The sequence below is a fragment of the Mercenaria mercenaria genome, chromosome 1 (genome assembly GCF_021730395.1).
Source record: "Mercenaria mercenaria strain notata chromosome 1, MADL_Memer_1, whole genome shotgun sequence".
Taxonomy (NCBI): domain Eukaryota; kingdom Metazoa; phylum Mollusca; class Bivalvia; order Venerida; family Veneridae; genus Mercenaria; species Mercenaria mercenaria.
Genome location: NC_069361.1, coordinates 20,829,120 through 20,850,285, shown reverse-complemented (window position 1 = coordinate 20,850,285; position 21,166 = coordinate 20,829,120). Strand labels below are relative to the sequence as shown.

The 21,166-nt window shown below is 34.4% G+C and overlaps 1 protein-coding gene across 1 annotated transcript; it reads right to left on the bottom strand.

Moving 5' to 3' along the window:
• Positions 1–997: 997 nt before the first annotated feature.
• On the bottom strand, positions 998–19,722 carry LOC123544496 (eukaryotic translation initiation factor 3 subunit A-like). The gene is made up of 14 exons (XM_045330576.2): positions 19,706–19,722; positions 18,498–19,433; positions 13,461–13,556; positions 10,887–10,997; positions 8,807–8,923; positions 8,394–8,510; positions 7,481–7,591; positions 5,602–5,709; positions 5,229–5,336; positions 4,822–4,941; positions 4,393–4,518; positions 3,688–3,821; positions 3,309–3,384; positions 998–2,701 (listed from the first exon to the last, which is right to left on the bottom strand). The coding sequence occupies exons 2-14, from the start codon at positions 18,576–18,578 to the stop codon at positions 2,408–2,410; spliced, it is 1,599 nt and encodes a 532-aa protein (XP_045186511.1). The 5' UTR covers positions 18,579–19,433; positions 19,706–19,722; the 3' UTR covers positions 998–2,407.
• Between the last annotated feature and the right edge of the window lie 1,444 nt (positions 19,723–21,166).

Sequence of the window (21,166 nt, the reverse complement as noted above, 5' to 3'; positions counted from 1 at the left end):
AGATAGTCAGGGGTCACGCGCAGGGGTCACTCCGTCTAAATGTATGCGCGTGGACTTCTTTTTTTTTTTTGCTATTGGGGAGCCAATTTTCAGCACTTTATTACAAATTGAAATTACCTGGGCTTTAGTACAGCATGTCAGCTTTTAATCTATGAAAAAATATTTTAGCTCTTGATAAACACAAATCCCACAGGGGTCCGTAACGGACCAAGGGTACACTGATAATTTTGGAACTTCATCAAATCGCTCAAAATGTCATTTTTGATGTTGTCTGAGAGTGTCAGTATATGCCTCAGGTGTAAGATATATCCGTATTTGAGAGCTGCAGACCTAGACATTTCAGAAATATTTTCAAATTAAGTTTCGTAAAATAAATGTTGTTTCTACGAAAGCGTGAAAGGGCCATCAGACGCTAATACGTTTTAGTACGTTAAGGCTGTGGAAAGGATATCAAGGTGGAAACTGCATAACCGCAAGTTATTCTTTTATTTTAACAACCACTTTTTCATATAAATAATGTAGAAGATTCGGAAAAAATGGTACAATATCTGAGGCAAATACTTCGTGATCCTCTGAGCAAAAGCTGACCGAAACTTCGAAAGCTCCGATATAATATGTCTGATTGCCATGCCATTATTTGATTCAAAGGGACAATGGTCCAGAGTCCGGCCACCGTCATCAATCGTCCTGTGTCAACATTTTGACTGAAACATCTTCTCTGAAACCATGACGGAAGATGATGTAACGTTGCCTGGATTTTCCTCGGCTGGTCACTTATCAGTGGTATTAAGTTTTATTCTGTCTTACTTTAAATCAATGTTAAATAAATACACTTTTTTTTTTGTAATTAAAGTAGTGTCTTCACTACAATACCAAGGAAGGGACACAGTCACTTTACAGATAATCAGTTACTTGCTGATAAGATTGATTTATGATTTATACATAGCTAGGGAACTAACATTCTTTAAGATAAAAACACAATAATATAATAAGAACATCAAATTGATAATTCTTTTAATGTAAATATCACATGTTATATTCATAACCTTCTGTCAATAGCCCAAACGCATAATAAATACAATGGATGTATACACTCCTTGAAATCTGTATTACAGATGAATAACTGAACCTACCCAAATCATCCAGTTACGATAAAAGCTATTTGCTCTATACATCAATGTCTGTGGTACAAAAGGTTCGGCAACTGAACTTCATAATTAAATCTTTTCAAGATTTGAGAACATAAAAAGTATTTCGAAGTGTTAACCCGCTATTGAAATCATTTTAATACGTCTTACTTTTCGCGCATGTTCTTTCATCTAAGTAATGTCGTGCAGCTTCAGAAAAGCGAAAGCAGAAACTATGTCTGCACCTGAAGCAACTGTCACAGTTTCTGAAGCACCGATGTAGAATATCTAATGGTCGTGACATTATATGATTAACATATGGTTAATAACTGAAACGGGACATGGATCAATCGTAATATCCGGTTATTAGCAAAGAAAGCTACATTTCAATAACCGTTTATTGTTTACATTCATGTTTTTGGTATTGGGTACAAAATATCTGTAGCAATGCAAGTAATAATATACACTTATAAAACGAACATGGTGTGCATTTAGTGGTTATTTGTGTGAATAAGCCAATAATTGCACGAGGGCACAGCCCTATTGATAATCTAGATTTAAAAATGCTTATAACCACTGAAAACACAATTATTGCCGTTAAATGGGTTGTTTATGTATACATTTAACCTTTAAGCCAGCTAAATTTCTATAATGAAATGTCCATCATTCAATTTGGACAATACCATTTATTATTCAAAGGGGTGTTCAAAGGCACAATAGGCTAAAGGTTAAGTTAAATGTTATGTGGCCTGCCGATAAACGGCTATTGTGCACAACTCCGGATAGTGGAATGAGTTACTGGATTCTGGCCAGCAAATTTGTTAGTTTTGACAATTAAATGGTAAAACATCAAGAAATTAGGCAAATGCCACAAACAAGTTATTTTGTTTCTTACACGATATGTTAAATGACCTTAGCGGATGGCACACAGAAGCACTTGGAAAGGTTTTGTTTCGGAAAATTCAAAAAGACATCTTGATCATTTTCTCTGCTAACAATAGAGCGGTTCAATCGACGTTGCTTTTAGTCAAACACAAGCACACTACAGCTTTCGCATACACCATATATAACTTTTGCTCTACAATAGGGAATATTCATACATATGCGATGCTGTTAAACCACACGGAAGGGAACCTGAGGTCTTCCTCCACCATCAAAGCTGGAAAGTCGCCATATGACCTGAATTGTGTCGATGCGACGTTAAGCCCAACAACAACAAAAATACTTTAAGCCATCGATGAAATTAAAATAGAAATAAAAGAATGATAAACGAAATGGAATTAGTAATATGTTCGTTCAACAGGTCTGATTCTGTCACCATTTTCAACGACAGATTTCTTGATGGACTTTGCAAGGCTCGTCCACATTTCTGACACATTCCGTCTGTTCCTATAGAACATATCATTACTGTCATTATATAGGTGTGTGGGTGTCATCACCCAACTGTCAAAGTATTCTTTGTCTATTTTCTCTGGTTTCGGTTTTCGGGGTGGCCTCCAGGGCCTTCTTTCCTTCTTCTCCGGAGTCTTTTCATCCTCTCTCATTTCTTGCTTGCCATTTTTCTTTAAACTTTCCTAAAAAATAAATAGTTTGAAGAATAATCCTATTTACATCACTAATTGTATATTGGTACCTTTTTAAAACATCTTTTTAGATATTTCAGCTGTATGTATTTTGATTAGATTTAAAATCCGTCTCCAACAGAATAGCGAAATGTATCCCTCTTGGATATTAGAATTGTTTTTTAAACAATCAACATACGTATTAGTTGCTTTGAGTTATATTAGCAATCATATTACAGATAAAATATCTATTTCAGTATAAGATACTTTTTGAATCAGTTTGCCATTGGACCGAATGTAGCAAACAACGAAAAATGCCTTACTTCCTCCCAGTAAATAGATAATTTGTGTAACGACTTTCAACACCTGAATGCATTATAATATACATTATTTTACACAGATGCAATTGTCAATATTTTTATAATCTGCAATCAATATATTTTCTCTGATGTAATTCAAAGTTATTTGTTATTTACAATACTTGTCACAGACATAAGACACTTCTGTCAATTTATTTGTCAGTCCTAATCTAATCAGCTGTTATACAGATAATGTGCCACTACTCCAGCAAGGGACACAAAACACATTATCGTTATTGTCTCCCTTAACATCAACTTACTGCATCCTCATTTCTCCAGTAGCTATCTTTTCCTCTTACGGCTTCATATCTATCTTTATAACCCTCTGATTTGCTTCTGAAAAAAAACCCCATAAAACTAAATACATCGTTGTCTTTCATCAAAATATTGATATGTATAAATCTGATATAATCATTTAGAAATGAATTTTGGAACAATTTTCTTAAAAAACCAATATGGCGGCCTTAACAACGACTAATGTCAGTTTGTATTTAAGCACATTAAGTCTTTGTAATAAATCAGTCATAAATTCTAAAACATTGACATGAATGGACTTAATCGACACAGAATATTTTGCCTTCTTTTGCTAGTATGATAACTGAAATTAAGCTATTGGGATCTTTAGAAATTTCAACAAACCTTTCATGGTGATGATGATGGTCTTTCTTGACATTAATGACAACTACTTGACCTCTTTGCTTCAGCTCAACTACTGGAGTCTCGTGACGAGGTGATAAACTTTTGTTATAGTAAGGATCGAATGCTCGACTTTGCTGAAACAACAACAAAATTTAAATATAATACCAACGAAAATAAGAAAATATCGAGAATTAAAGCCAAAGAAATGAAATTACCAGGCAAAATTGTATGTAAATATCGTTCGTACAATATGTATTTTTCAAAGCACTGATATAAGTTAATTATTATTGTTATGCATATAGCCGTGTTCATGTGATAATATTTCGCAAATCTGGCCTAACTGCACTAGTATTTGTTAACCGTTTAATGTAATAAGAATACCATTCGCTGGAGATTTTTCCTACGTTCCTTAGTTTGAAACTGCCATAATTGCGTCGTCGTTCAGTACGTCCTCAAATGGTCCGTAAGATATTTTTGCGTCTTTTGTTATAACATTACAAGTGTGAGGGTTAACCTAGCGTAATGTAACTTTAGAACATGGTTACACAATGTACCTGCTAAACCATTAACTGGTTTAATCCTACTGCATTCCTTTGTTTTTGTTTGTCCTATTTGTGTTTTTGTTCTACCTCAAAATACGTATTTTTGTTCTTGTTTTTTAAACTTAAAAATACATACTTATATTTATCCGGAAATATTACTTACAACATGTGCTAAAGATTTAGGCAGCCTTGCTTTGAAATTATGGTTTGTATTCATGGCTTCCCGTTCTTCTGTAGGAATTGGTGGGACCTTTTTCTTGAAGTACTTAGGATCTAAGGCACGAGACTCCTGAAAACAGACAATGTTCATCCTGTGATATCAATTTTTTTTAAACATTTAGAGCAGAAGGCCAAAAATGAATAAGATATACAAGTTAAAATGTATGAATATTTAAAAATCATATATACAACTACAGATGAATCAACAAATGTATATCCAGTCTACTCTTACGACTTTAATGACGCGCAAATAAACCTAATTGGTAAGTGTTTAAGACATTTGTTACTAACATGTATATTCAGTTAAGATGTATTCTGTATACATTAAAGAAGTTAAATGATTGCTTATACAAGTAATGTATCTATCTCTCACCACGTGTTGGAGACTTTTTGGAAGCCTGGCTTTGAAATTGTGATCTATATTGTCCTCTTCAGTTTCATATACATACTCTGGTCGAGGCTCATAAAATGCAGGATCTAGTATTCGACTTCCCTAAAGATTATAACACCGTCATTACGGAATGTCTAGACAATATCTCAATTTTGACTCCTGCTAGTATATTTGTAGGTAAAAATTAGTACGTAGCACTACGTGTATTTAACTAAAATAACAAAGATGTTTGAAAAGAACTACATGTATAACAAAATTAACAGATAGCAATGAGACCCCGGTCCTACACCAGTGTCAGAACAAATCGAATGCAAAACTCTTTTGGAATTAATAGACACTTGATTCACATACTTGCTTCTCCCTATAAATAAATGTGAACAGAAACTCACCACTTGTTCGAGGTGCTTAGGTGGTTTTGCTCTGAACGAAGGTAAAGACACAGTTTCGGCTTCTTCAGAAGCAGGCCTCTGCTTTTTTGGCTCAAGGATACGACTTTGCTAAAACATACAATAGACTGATAATCTTACAAAATTACACATTTGACCTGATTTTAAAACTGATGTACAAAATGATGAATAAGAGTATATCTTTTATATGAAAAAAGCGAATGGACAATTTGTCCCTTTGGTAATGAGGAAAGACACATACATTTTCAAGAAATACGAGCTGTCATTGTATAATTGTGATATCGAATATCTGCCTTAGATAAATAAATGAATGCAGAAAAAGAACGAAGAAACAAGAGGCAACAAACACACTTACAACATGTTCTAGTTTCTTTGGAAGCCTTGCTTTAAATTCATTGTCATATTTTTCTTCTTCCGGCGGCTGCTTCTCTTGGTAATATTTTGGATCCATTATCTTACTTTGCTGAAAAATATACATTTCATATAACAATGATGGCTTGTCTGGTTAGTATTTTGTTGAGTTTTGCGTCACACCGACACAATTATATGTCATATGGTGATTTTCCAGATTTTGATGGCGGAGGAAAATCCCAGGTGCCCCTTCGGGCATTATTTCTTCACGGTCGGGCACCTTGGTTGGACCACCGCCCTTCTGTAAGCCTGCTTAATGACTTCCTCACATGAAGAATTTAACGCCGCAAACGAGGCTCGTACCCACATTGTAGATGGGTAAGTGACTTGAAGTCGGCGACCTTAACCACCCGGCCATGGAGGCACCCTTTGCTTGGTAGGATACAATTATGTTGCAAATTGGTGTCAGTCAATGCATTTGGATAGACAATTTTATAAGGAATCTATCATAATAAATCATGCTGTCTGTGGGCATGGTTTAGTTTTGGCATTGCCACATTGACATGTCAACCAGCTATAAATATGTCAGTCTTAACTGAAATGCCATGAATCCTAACTGTGTCTGTTTTAACCCTTAATAATTGCAATATCCTTACTCATACTTTTATCATAATTATACTCCTCTATAACGGATGAATGCAATAAAAAGCAGATAATGTTATTTTACTGTGTTTTAGTAAGCTTATCTTTAAAAAAAGAAACAACATCTGAAATTAACGAGCCCTAATGTTCTGATTTTATCCCTAACTAGTAGAATTCCCTGTTTGAAAACTTGCCATTTTATTGAGTAGTATCTTCTTTAAAAATACTGGACACTTCTGTCAAAAAGCCAGAACAGCCCTGTATATATTCTCTCCTAACTTAGGGGTAGTTTCTGTCAAAAAACTTGACAAGTCTTACGTTCTATTCTAATTTAGTGGCATTGTGTGCCAGAATACAGGACCAGCCTTATATTCTATCCTATTTTATTAGCCAGAATACTGAACTAGTTCTATCTTCTATCCTAATTAAATAGCACCTTGTGCCAGAATATTGGACCAGCCTTATATTCTTCCAAAATTTAGTGCATTGTCTGTCAGAATTATTATACCAGCCTTATATCTACCCCAATTTTGTGGCACTGTCTTTGAGAATACTGGGTCTGTCGTATATTCCACCCTAATTTAGTGCACAGTCTGTCAGGACTATTAGACCAGCCTTATATTCTACCCCAGTTTAGTGCACCGCCTGTCAGTATATTGGATCAGCCTTATCTTCTAATCCAATTTACGAGCACTGTATGTCAAAATTATTGGACCAGCCATAAATTCTATCCCAATTCAGTGGCACTGTCTGTCAGAATACTGGACCAGCCGTATATTCTATCCTAATTTAGTAGCACTGTGTTTTAGAATTATTGGACCAGCCTTATATTCTACTCCTATTGAATAGCACTGTCTGTCAGAATTATTTGACATGCCTTGTATTCTACTCCTATTGAATAGCACTGTCTGTCAGAATTATTTGACAAGCCTTGTATTCTACTCTTATTGTGTAGCACTGTCTGTCAGAATTATCGGACCAGCCATATATTCTATCCCATTTTAGTGGCATTGTCTGTCATAATTATTGGATCAGCCTTATATTCTATCTGTAAGAAGTACTGGACCAGCCTCATATTCTATCCCAGTTTAACAGCGAACGTTAAAATCACTTGGAACGAAATGATTCAATCTACATATGCGCTAGCCCTTTTATCAGATTTTAAGGCATCTAACAATTATGTCAAAGTAGTCTTGGGTCTATATAAAATATATGTTGTTTGATTCTATAAGCTCACTTACAACATGTTCAAGTTTCTTTGGAAGTCTTGCTCTAAATTCATTGTCGTATATTTCTTCTTCCTGCTGAGGTTGTTTTTCTTCGAAGTATTTCGGATCCAATATCTTACTTTGCTGAAAAAGGTAGGGATATATGGTGTTAATAGTTAATATAGTGAAGGAATCAAAGTTAAAAATGTGGCAGTTCTGATAAAGCAAGTAAATCCTTTATTAACAGAATTTCGCTTAGTCCGGTGCTGTACATTTGAGCCGTGCCATGAGAAAACCAACATAGTGGCTTTGCGACCAGCATGGATCCAGACCAGCCTGCGCATCCGCGCAGTCTGGTCAGGATCCATGCTGTTCGCTAACAGTTTATCTAATTCCAATAGGCTTTGGGGGCGAACAGCATGGATCCTGACCAGATGCGCAGGCTAGTCTGGAACCGTGCTGGTCGCACTGCAATATGTTGGTTTTCTCATGGCGCGGCTCATTTTATGATTCAACAAATAATATTCCCTGTTCTATCGTTATTGATGTGCTATTTCTACGTTCATTGCTTTGTTTGTCTTTAGCGGTATAAATATTACAATTTAAACAACTAATGTCTATCAGCAATTAATATATACAAAATATGGTTTACAAATTTTACAAGCTTGTTTATCGTAATAAGCGTATTAAAGAAATCCCGAAACATTTATTAAATCTGATTTTACTTGCTTGATTAACTGTCTAAATGTGACGTTATAGGCTTTCAACTAAAAAACGGATCAAAGGATTATCAAATTAGGGATTAAAACACAAAAAGGCAATGTCAAATAACATAGAAATAGAACAAATAATAAAAAAATATTTTTTGCAAACAGAATTATATTTTGGATAAATCTTACACAAAAAATGCAAGCAAGACGAAACAAACACGTAGAAATTGACTTACCACGTGTTCAAACTTCTTGGGAGGCCTTGAAACAAAATTATTCTGCATGACTTCTTCATTCCCACCGTCTTGTGCCTGCCTCTTTTTCTGGTATTCAGGACTTAAATGACGACTTTGCTGTAAATAAAGACGAAACCAATATTATATGTTTAGATACAGATTTTTCACACTGTGATTTCGATTATACTTCAAATTTTTTGTTTAATGTCGGCGGCATTAAAACATATATAATCGTTTATTTGAAGATTGACATTTTGTTTACAATAAACATACTAGACGAATGCATAAAGTCTGTTGAACATCTGGATTTTACATTAATGACCACTTTTCAGCAGTCATGTTGTTTTTTTTTCTTGTTCCTTTCCCGAACAGCTAACAAATACTCTTCGATTTTAATATATTAATATACCTACCACATGCTCCAGATTTTTGGGTGGCTTTGATTTAAACTGTGGAGCAGGTTCTTCATCAGTTTCCAGAACATATTCTCCTCTTGGCTCAAAATACGTGGCATCCATATGACGGCTTTTCTAATGAAATCAGAGAGTACATTGTAAATATTTTCGACATGCTTAAGATTCAAGGTATATAACAAATGTGTAAGCGATTAGTACTTAACACTTTGCCTTCTTCAAAAAGACAGTACTCAATACAGAGAAGTAGTGAATCATAGAAATAAATTCATTATACAACAGAGATATAATACAAAGGTATCTATCATTTCCCTGTACTCATTTACTGAATTTTGATATGGCATTTAGGCCAGCCAAAACTTTTGGTTTTGAACACCATAAATAAAATGGGTATTTATGAAAGTTTGCGGGATTTTTTTGGGGCAAGCTGTATTATTTTTTTTACAAAATCGGCCTTTGTATTGTCGATGCATTGTACAACTACATAAATGTATTGTGATTGTATTCCCATGGACGCCTCGAAAAACGTTCAACTTTATAAAATGACCATTTCATGGAGAGAGATGCGACTTGTGCCTTATTTCCGTATGTTGAGTTTTCCTAAACATTCGAGAATTCATTTACAACAAACAAAGATCATTAAATTTATCATTGCAACGGTTCATCTACGCTTTTTGAGACAGTCCATTAAAACTGTGGATGGATGTTAAATTCCAATCATTTACCAAACCACTCACAATATGAATTTGCATCGAAAGGACAAATACTTATAAACACAATTAAGTTTAAAAATGAACACTGCTTCAGACAATAAAAAACAAAAAAAAAAACAAAAACAACAAACATCACTTATATTGCCTGTAAAAAATGAAGTGCGGGTTGTAAAATCTACATTTGTTATACAGTTAAAACTCGGTATCTAAAATTCCAAGGGATCGATCGTTTTTCTTCGAGATAACCCAAATTCGACTTAAAATGTGATATTTTGTACATAATTATGCTTTCAGGACAGGACTTGGAAATGTCTTCGAGATAGCCTACTTTTGAGATAAGCGGGTTGAAGATAAAGAGTTTGAACTATATATGATGACTGACAATTGTAATGTTTCTTTTTTAAGAAGAATCATTTGAGCCGTGTCATGGAAAAACCAACATAGTGGGTTTGCGACCAACATGGATCCAGACCAGCCTGCGCTTCCGCGCGGATGCGCAGGCTGGTCTGGATCCATGCTGGTCGCAAACCCACTATGTTGGTTTTCTAATGGCGCGGCTCATTTAGTGTAGCAACACAATATTTGTTTCACAACAGTGTCCACCACACCAGATCGGCGAAAAAGTTGGTGCCCGGTTAATTTTAGGTACATTTTGTAATTCGAAGACTTAATAATTGAGCCGCGCTATGAGAAAACCAACATAGTGGCTTTGCGGCCAGCATGGATCTAGACCAGCCTGCGCATTCGCGCAGTCTAGTCAGGATCCATGCTGTTTGCTAACAGTTTCTCTAATTGCTATAGGTTTTGAAAGCGAACAGCATGGATCCTGACCAGACTGCGCGGATGCGCAGGCTGGTCTGGATCCATGCTGGTCGCAAACCCACTATGTTGGTTTTCTCATGGCGCGGCTCAATTATTAATTGACTACTAAAATGTGATAAATACATTCATATTGTTTAATCCTTCGTTCTTTATCTGTATTTTCATGGTATTAAGTATTCTCTCTTTGAAAGTAGACAAGATTTATGTCCAAATATTAAAGTATAATAATAAGATGCACTTAGCCGAGGTCAAGTTGGCGATATCTCTCATATATTACGTTATCGTTCTAGAATTCACGCAAAACGTTTTACTGAACACTCATGTTGTCAAAGGAGAGCAATTTTAATTTCCCTTAGCTACGCCACTTAAAGATTGTTTTTCAGTTATAACATTAATCCATAGATACATTGAATCAATATTTTTGAAAAGTTAATATATTATCAGGTAAATCTCAATAACATTTAATTGTCGATATTATTTCTTTTTAAGACCAGGCTTCAGTAAATTCGCCAGTTTAATAAATTATGCCTTCTAAACTGACTAACCACGTGTTCTAGCTGTTTCGGAGGCCGGGATTTAAATTCCCGCACATAAACAGGTTCAGGCTCAGTCGGAACACTTCGGTTCTTTCTGTAGTCTGGATCGTACAATCTCTCCTGCAATGAAGAAAGGTTTTACAAATTAAGAATTAATGTTAAGGTAGTTATGCACATCAAATCAAATTCAAATTCGAATATTCAATTTTCTGAAAATAAATAACACGAACCTATACTTTTTATCTGACCACTTGATAACAGGTAAATTTACTTTGAGAAAGAAACTACATTCAAATAAACCTCCGTTATATTACGTCATTAAGATTGTGATTTTTGCTTACACTCCTATTAAGGAGGTAGGTTACCTTCATATTTGTATGTGCGCATGTCCAACCGGAAGCTAAAGTGACGGTTTACGACGAGGTTTACGACAAACTAAATGTGTTTGTATATTCATTCTTCTGAAAACAAGTCATGAACCTGTCTTCGATCTGATGCTTTATGGTTTAATAATGCCGAAATAATGAATAAATTGCCGCAGAAACGCTTCAAAACAATGTTGCCTTAAAATGACGTCAGTGACGTCATGACGTTACGTGTGAGTTACCGCGCAAAATTAATAGCTTTTATCTTGAAAGTACATAATTCTGTGCATTTTCTTTATTTTAACTATTATCAAATAACCATTATTTGCTGAAATATTTTTTATGAGTCTTTTGCTCTGAATAATAATCAATATTTTGCTTCTTTTATGTAGTTATATTGAAATGTTATGCGGAATGTAAGAAAATGGATGATGGTAACCAATGTTATTTGGAATATAGCTGGGTGAAAGGTTACTTGTTACGGCCATTTTCAAATAAAAATCTAGCAGTTTGATCTGTAATACCTATTTTTCAGGTTCCGTTGATAATTTGAAACTTACATACTAAAACTACGATCTAAAATTGTTCAAATTTCAGTAGAAAATTGTGGTTTCTTGAATTGAATTGATGTTACCATGGAAACGAAGCCCGTGACCTATGTATCTAAATGTAAAATTAAAAAAAGTTGACATTGGTCTATTTAAGTAACACAGCTTCGGCTTTTTATTTTCATTTCAACAATATCCATGAGAATAATAGCAGCATGCTGAAAGATTTTTTCATGAAAATGCCAGACGAGGGGTACTGCTGTAAGTATTCTAAGATGTGAAATTTGTTTGAATAAATGCAGATAACACGAAAATATAACTTACGTTAGAAATTATATGTTTTAAAGCTACATTAACTAGAAAGATAATCTTATTCAATATTTTTATAAGAAATTACGACAAAAAGTAAGATATAAGCGATTTTAAACATCCCTGTTGCCATGGTTACTTTAAACTTTAAGAAAAATAGGGTACCATGTAAAGCGCTTGGTATTTTACTAATAATATTACCCAAATATTCCATGTTGGTCATTAACAGAATGGCACTGAAGCCTTCAAAAACCCCTATTTTTATACATAGTTGGTTAAAAATAAGAGAAAATGCGTTACCATGGAAACACGAGCCCCGCGACATATACATTTTAAACTCACATTAGAAAGCTTACGTGCATACTAGTAAAATTATCAATTATGCAGACGTCTACGGATATCAATGAAACTAAAATACACTGAAAAGTGTTAAATATCCGTATTTTCCTTCTTCTTTCAATATGAAATACCTTTGGATGGTCATGTTCTTCAAACCTGGATAAAAATTGAACTTAAAGGGATAGAGACACACGACATTGAGATTGTAGCAGTTAAAACTTCATATTACACGAAATACAAAAAATTGCTGCGGTTCAACTAATTTGAATTTACCCTTGTAACAAGGTAACCTACCTCCTTAAGAAAACTTGCTAGAGGTCTTTTTCCGAAATCAGGCAATAAAAAAATAAAGCTCACGACTCTTTCATTTTCTTTGTTGAACTTAGTACGTCATGGTGCTTTAAAAATTCATGTTTTATTAAAATTTTACATTAAAGAAATAGTTTTGATCCGAATGTGTAGAATCACCTTAAAACATGTCAGCATTGTAACAATCGATTTGATACTCCTTTTCCAACCTAATCTGAGCAAATATACACAAAACAGTATCTTAATCCAGTGTAAACAGAAGAAATACAAAAAACCCGGGTCGTACAACTGAAATAATAGACAAATAAAAATGCAAACATGTAGCATGGAATAAAAATGAAACTTACGGCGCAGCTAACAACACACAGCAAATTCTAATATACAAGATCGAAAGCGTAAAAATAACCCTGACAACGTATATGTCTTATGATACCCTTGAACGATTGAATTATCAGAACTTCCTTTTTGATTGGAAGATTTTACAAACACAATACAGATCATGTGGCACCAAATAGGAGTAACTAAATTGGCTTCACATCTCATTTGCATCGAAATAAAATATGACGTATAATGGAACGTCTAACTAAAAGTAATATGTTTACATTTTCTTATATGATTTGTAAAATAAAATTTTGAATAAACCAATTTCATACAGTTGATATTTCAATGTATCTCAAGATAATAGAATAGATTATTTTCAACAATATACTAACATGTACTGTCATTTTTCTCGATGAAGTAGGACTGTTCTGGTTTGAAGCTCCATACTTGGCATCTATTGGAGGTAGGTGAGTATCATTCTGGCTTCCCTGTAATACATTGGAACAGCTTAACACTTGTTTATAAATGTAAGGATCTAAACATTTCCATAACATGTTCAAAGGCGAAACTGCACTTGCTGCAAATGTAGGAATCTACATTTCCATAATAATAATAATAATGGTAAGAAGAAGAAGAATAGGGAATCGATCCTACCGATTTTCGCCGCGAAGAGCGACGAAAATCGGGACTGATCCCTCTACAGTAACATGCGATATACCGAATGAGATATATACTATCGAATTAAAAATTGTGCCCTTCCGGCAAGTGCACAGAGCGTCTGACTTCTGATTTTTTGGAAGAACACGCCTTTTCCTTGCGTCCACATAATTTTTCCGAACCGCAACGTCTTGCATATCAGTACAAATATGGGAAGTGTTGTTTTTATTCAAAATCTAACTTTGAATTGACAGGGAATCGATCCCACGCGAAGCGACGAAAATCGGTATCGATCCCTCTACGGTCATATGCGATATACCGAATGTGATATTTACTATCGAATTAAAATGTGTCATTCCGTGCTGTCATTAGACAGTTCTTTACAAATGTTATGGAATGCGTTGAAGTCGGATCGATTCCCGACTGAGGCAGTGCTTTATTTCATATCTATAATAATAATTATAATAACTTTATTTAAAGAGGATAACCAGTCCAAAATATGATCCTCTAATATATAATTTAAAAATTCTGTACTTAGTATATAAGATAAAACCACTCATGTCCTAGAGATTTCTGTTACACATTCGCAGTTGAACTGCTCTTGCTGCAAACGCAAGGACCTTGAAATTTCTGTTACATTTTTGCAATAAAACTGCCCTTGCTGCCATTGTAAGAACCTAGAGATTTCCTTTACATTTTCGCAGTAAAACTGGCATTTTTGCAAATGTAAGGACCTAGAGATTTCCGTTACATGTTCGCAGTAAAACTGTCCTTGCTGCCAATGTAAGGACCTAGAGACTTCCGTTACATGTTCGCAGTAAAACTGCCCTTGCTGCCAATGTATACTGCTGCCCTTGATTCAAATGTAAGAACCTAGACATTTCTGATACATTTTCGCAGTAAAACTGCCCTTGCTGCAAATGTAAGGACCTAGAGATTTCCGTTACATGTTCGCAGTAAAACTGTCCTTGCGGCAAATGTAAGAACCTAGACATTTCCGTTACATGTTCGCACTAAAACTGTCCTTGCTGCAAATGTAAGGATCTAGAGATTTCCGTTACATGTTCGCAGTAAAACTGTCCTTGCGGCAAATGTAAGAACCTAGACATTTCCGTTACATGTTCGCAGTAAAACTGTCCTTGCTGCAAATTTAAGGACCTAGAGATTTCCGTTACATGTTCGCAGTAAAACTGCCCTTGCTGCAAATGTAAGGACCTAGAGATTTCCGTTACATGTTCGTAGTAAAACTGTCCTTGCTGCAAATGTAACTTCAGCTACATGTTCGCAGTACAACTCGCAGTAAAACTGCCCTTGCTGCAAATGTAAGAACCTAAATATTTCCGTTACATGTTCGCAATAAAACTGCCCTTGCTGCAAATGTAAGAACCTAGATATTTCCGTTACATGTTGGCAATAAAACTGCCCTTGCTGCAAATGTAAGAACCTAAATATTTCCGTTACATGTTCGCAATAAAACTGCCCTTGCTGCAAATGTAAGAACCTAAATATTTCCGTTACATGTTCGCAATAAAACTGCCCTTGCTGCAAATGTAAGAACCTAAATATTTCCGTTACATGTTCGCAGTAAAACTGCCCTTGTTGGTGCTGCAAATGGAAGGATCTACATTTCACAGACACAATGTAAAACTCAAAACGTGCAGTGGTAGAACTGGCATGGTTCGTTACAATACTATCATGCATTTATGAACATCAAAACATAAAGTACAAAATCATCAATATTCATTAGAATATTTATAAAGTTTGTATTTGAAAAGGAAATCAAGTTTGTTTACCCTGTCCTTTGATCGTCTCAGCGTTGTGAGAACCTGACTTTATAATGGGACAGAAAATTTAAAATGTCTGAGGTTAATAACTAAGTAGAGGACACTAAAGGTGGAATCACTTTTGAAGTAATTAGGCATCAGCAAATTGAACGTTACATGGGAAGTCTCAAACCTATTCGAAATCTTATATTAGATTTTTACATTTCAATCAATATTTGTGAAAAATAATACACTGAAAAACTAGCTTATTCAGAAGACAAAGCTGTTTGCAAGTCACCTAGAGCTGAATGCAAGAAACTATTCAACACGTCTTAGTTCTTGGAAAGGCTCATACATGCGATCGCATGGTGCACATTCTCAATATTTATGAACGTACGAAGCAGTCCGACTGGCTTTCTATACTGGATTTTCTCAATAATCACTCAAGTTAATTATCAATAAATAATATTAATAAACATTCGATTAACATTACACCGTTGATCAATACTGTTGTATTTCCTGTCTGTAACAAGCATTATCTAAATTTCCTGCTCCATTGACAACAGCAGAGAAAGGCTTAATTTTCTCGTTCGATTTTTCAAGAGTCTTTTCATATTTTCTTTTGTTTGAGTTGGGACCAGAGAACGTTCTTATCAATTTCGAAGAATAAATATAAAACAATTATTAAAATTTCCAGGAGGGAGGAGAATTTGACGATGGGCAGAAAAGTTTATTCTAACGACCCGTTCAATCATAACAGAGTAAAAAGTGGTAAGGATATAAATAACGTGAATAAAAATGTCAAAAAGCACTTTTCCAGCAAATAAAGCAAATAAACATGTAGAATGAAATAAAGCTGTATTTCAGATTAGTCTTTTATACGATAGTGGAACATTTAACAAAAGATGGTTGCAAAGTAGTAAAAAGACAACGAAAACTGATTTAAACAGAATGTTGGACAGAATATTATGAGTAACAATTCTATCTCATTTAATATAAGTCTTCTATTCCTTAATATCAATATAACAACAGCCAAGCAGAAAGTCAGTTTACATACAGACGCTAAGATGGTGCTAAAAACTGAATCGGTGAATCAAAACGTTCTGGGAAAAATAATTCAGTCAAAGTACTAATCAAAATCACGAGTAAACTATCCAAAAAGCAATTACCAATTTTGGTTTGGCTTTAATCCTCTTACTCATTTATCCCTTTAATGTTCGCACATTATCGTTAATGCAAATTTAAACCACAAAAACCCAATAAGATCTCCATGAAAGTATATCTTTACTATGACACCGGGAAATGAGAAACCAGTTAACTGCACAGTAAATATCTTGTGTCAATATTTCTCTAGGAGCGTCGTATAAATAAAAGGAATTTGAAAAGCATTAGAGAAAGTTTAATCGACCTGTACGAAGAATGACCATAGCGTTTGTTTGTCGTTTCTATTTTTATAAATCTTTGGTTAGTATAAAATTATAGTTTGAAGTACGGAAGTCTCCATGTTTGAGGACACATTTGTCATAAAAGTTGTCAAAACAGATTGAGAAATGGGCTTAATTTCAGTTTTGTTTGAAGTAAATCTTCGTATCTATTTAAATAAGAAAATACGGTCACCAAGATGAGAAAGTTCGCATCGCGCACTCAAATAGTTTTCATTTATCTAGAGTTGTTGAGTTTTTCGTTTATTTGTAAGTGACAAAAATATTTCCTTTTAGTAGCATTTGGTAGCATCAACGCAACCAAATTTGGCTTCACTGAATCTGTTCAAGAGAGGTACTGAAATGTCCAACACCTCACACGCCCCCTTCAGAACATTGAATAGACTCGCAAATTTCAAAAGACCTGTACATTAACAACATTAAGTCATGTACTATACGAAGGGACCAAATTATGCGTTTCACCATTAATAATTAATATTCCATGTTGACATGTTGTTTCACTTAACATCATTTCTTATACATGATGTTTTGATTGATGCACGTATTCATGTAAACGGTGTGCTGTATTTGATAAAGTGGGTAGATTGCAGACATGATCGATTTAGCACAAATCTTGAAACAAACGAGAGATAAATAGTTTACGTATTGTAAATTAGCCTCTTGAAATAGTGTACAGTGTTTGTTTTAACTCCACTTAAACTTTATCTTGTAAATCAAAAAGCATACATGACTTGGCATTTCAGTGGTTCAGATTGCCAAGCGTTCTCAACCTGCATGGCCATAGAAGTTAATGAGACTAAAAGTTTAAGAAATAACTCAAAGTGAAGCAAAATCAATACTACTGCATTGCTTTCTTTTACCTAAACATACAAGTATAAGTTACATACAAGTATAAGTAAATGAAACTTAAACTTGTCATTCATCAAGAACATGTTCACATTTATCATTATTATGCATACTGATAATAAAATACTGGCCGCATTTAAGTGTAACGATCCTGAGAATAGAAGGTTTTTCAGCTGTCTGTCAAAGACGTACAATCTTAAAATAAATAGTATCAGAGTTCGTGTACTGTATTTATTTGACTTATTACATTGGGCCTAAGCAGTGCGGAGACAACGTATTTTTAACATTTGCCCGGCTAAATTTCTAAAATGGACTGGTCTGTCATGCAATTTAGGCAGTACCATTTGTTATTCGAAGGAGTGTTCGCAGAAAATGACTGACAGAATAGCGAATAGCGCAGACCAAGATCAGACTGCACGGACGTGCTGCACTGGTCGCAAAGCCACCAGCAGAGTAAAGGTTAAATGAAAGCAGTCCGGAGGAAACAACAATACTGGTATATTAATACATAATTATGAGACTGTCTCTATGAAGATACCCGACTGTATCCTGGAAATGGGACAGGCTGTAAGATAATGATTAATGCGCATCATTTGTTGGATGGTCTCTTAATAATTACTTTTCTCTATATATAATAAACTCTTTTAAACAAATGAAACAGAAACACAACCTCAATCAAATTCTAATCTAGGAGATGAGAGATGCTGTATCTGACTCTTACCTGGTATTCACGAGTTGTGTCGTACCCGTCGTCTGCCATGTAATCTCCGCCACTTTGATTATTCAACGTTCGATGGCTCATTCTGCTATCTTTTCCTTCCTCTTCCAATATCTGAGATTCTTGATACTTTTCTTTCCGTGATTTTCTCTGCACTTTATTTGCTTTATTTCCATACACTACAGAATCTGACAGAGTACTTCTTCTACCGTTTGGTATGTCTTGTTCATCGTCGGTCAAATATTCTCGTTTTTCACTGTTAAGTTTATTTTTCTGCTTATTTGATAATCCCGGTTTTTTCAAAACTCGGACTTTATCTCTTTCTCTTGTTGTTAGGGACCCTTGTTCATCATCAGAAAACAACTCAGTTTGTTTTGGTTTTAGTTTGCCTTTTTCTCTTAATGTTAATCCTGGTTTCTTCAAAATTCGTGTTTTCTCATTTCTCCAAGATTCTTCCTCATTATCCGTTAAAACATCGTCCTTTTCAGGTTTATGTTCTATTTTCTCTTTTATGGATAACCCTGGCTTTTTCGAAATTCGAACTTTATGTCTTTCTTTTACTGCAGAGCTTTGTTCATCATCAGAAAGCAATTCACTATGTTTTGGTTTAAGTTTGCCCTTTTCTCTCAGTGTTAATCCAGGCTTCTTTAAGATTCTTACCTTCTCGTTTCTAGGAGATTCTTCTTCATCATCCGCTGAAAAATCGTCTTTTACCGGTTCAAGTTCTATTTTCTCTTTTATAGACAAACCCGGCTTTTTGAGTACTTTAACTTTTTCTGGTGATACTTGTAGACTTAGTTTATTAAATCTGTCAATATTTTTAGCTTCTTGTTTTGTTAATTTTGTACCTGGTAACTTTTTTATTCTCGGCTTTTCAACAATTTTAGTCCTTTTGAACTTCGGCAATGGTATCCTTTTCTTACGCCATTCCCACTCTTTCTGTAATTGAGAAGTCTATATCTAATGAAATATGAAAAAAATGTCATTCAGAAAAATCCGTCTTTCTGATTTGTGTTTTCGTCTGTTTATCTACAATCAACTTTGTTTCAATAGGAAACCATTAAATAATTTCAAACAGACCACCTCGCTTAAAATTTTACATGAACTTAAATGTTTAATAGTCCAAAATATTAACATTTTAGATCAAATTTCACTAATATCTCTTCCCTTTATGAATAGGTAGCCTTGAAAAGTAAAAATTTTCTACATACTTGTTTTAAACAGTAATTTTAACGTTACAGTCGTACTTCATTTATTTCACTTTTGATCACAATAACCGGGTGTTAGGGTGATTTAAAATGTAAAAATCGAACTTATTATTCAACCTAAAGAAAAGAAAAGGATTATACTATACCCGTTGGACACAATATATAAATTGGCTAATTCTTCCTACTAATCCCACAAAACAGATCCACTTCAGAAAGAAACAATTTAATTAATCCTTAAATCAAACCTACGTTTGTGGCAGAATTTTAAATATTTCTTTGATTAATGGTTCGACATTTTCTTTCTTTTTATATTTTATGAAATATTTTGATAATATTTAAAATCATTAAGCATGCCGTATTGTATTGGCATTTAAACAATCGGTTTGAAGTCAAATCGTACAAATACCTTCACTTTTACGTCAGTTGTAGATTTTTTGAATGCATGTTTTTAACAAATCATTAATTACTGCATGACCATAATACGGGTCAAATGTCTGAAAAATTGTGTATTGGAAATAATTATCCGTGCAGTTTATGACCTTGTCTTTTCTATTTACTTTTAAAGTTAAAAACTAAATAGCTTAGTCATAAACAATTGGTTACAAACAACAATTTAATCTGAAGGTGTATGGATCAAGAAATTAATCAAATCAAGGAGGAATTAAGGAATTAAGACTCGGTCGTAAGGCTTCTCAGGACTATTGAGCTAATTCTTGCACTATCATGTTTTTCAGTACACCTAACAATTTTTTAAGTATCAAGTGAAAACAAAACAAAACGTTTTCAGTTTTTTTTTTCTAAATATTTTATTCTAAACAGTGCCATGCACATTATCAGTAGCTAAAAAGGCTTAGGACATTTTCTTTTCATTTGAGTTGGGTATTCAAATTAACCATGACGAATATCCAGCCAGAGGTAAATACACAGCTAGCTCTGAGTTGGGTATTCACGCCACATAAGAAAAATGAATACACAGCCAGGATTGAATACCCAGCTAACTCTGATTTAGGTATTTAAATTATCCAACCAGAGATGAATACCCAGCTAGCTCTGAGTTTGGGTTTTTAAATGCACATAAGAAAAATGAATACACAAGCTAGATGGAAAACCAAGCCAGCTCCGAGTTAGGTATTCAATTTGCCTATCATGATTATCCAGCCAGAGGTGAATGCACAGCTAGCTCTGAGTTGGATATTCACGACCAATAAGAAAAACTGTATACACAGCCAGGATTGAATACACAGCTAGCTCTGAGTTGGGTATTCAAATATATAAGACGAATATCCAGCCCTAGGTAAATACACAGCTAGTTATGAGTTGGGTATTCACGCCACATAAGAAAAATAAATACACATCCATTATTGAATACCCAGTAACTCTGAGTTGGGTATTCAAATATATAAGACACATATCCAACCAGAGGTGAATACACAGCTAACTCTGAGTTGGATATTTACGTCACAT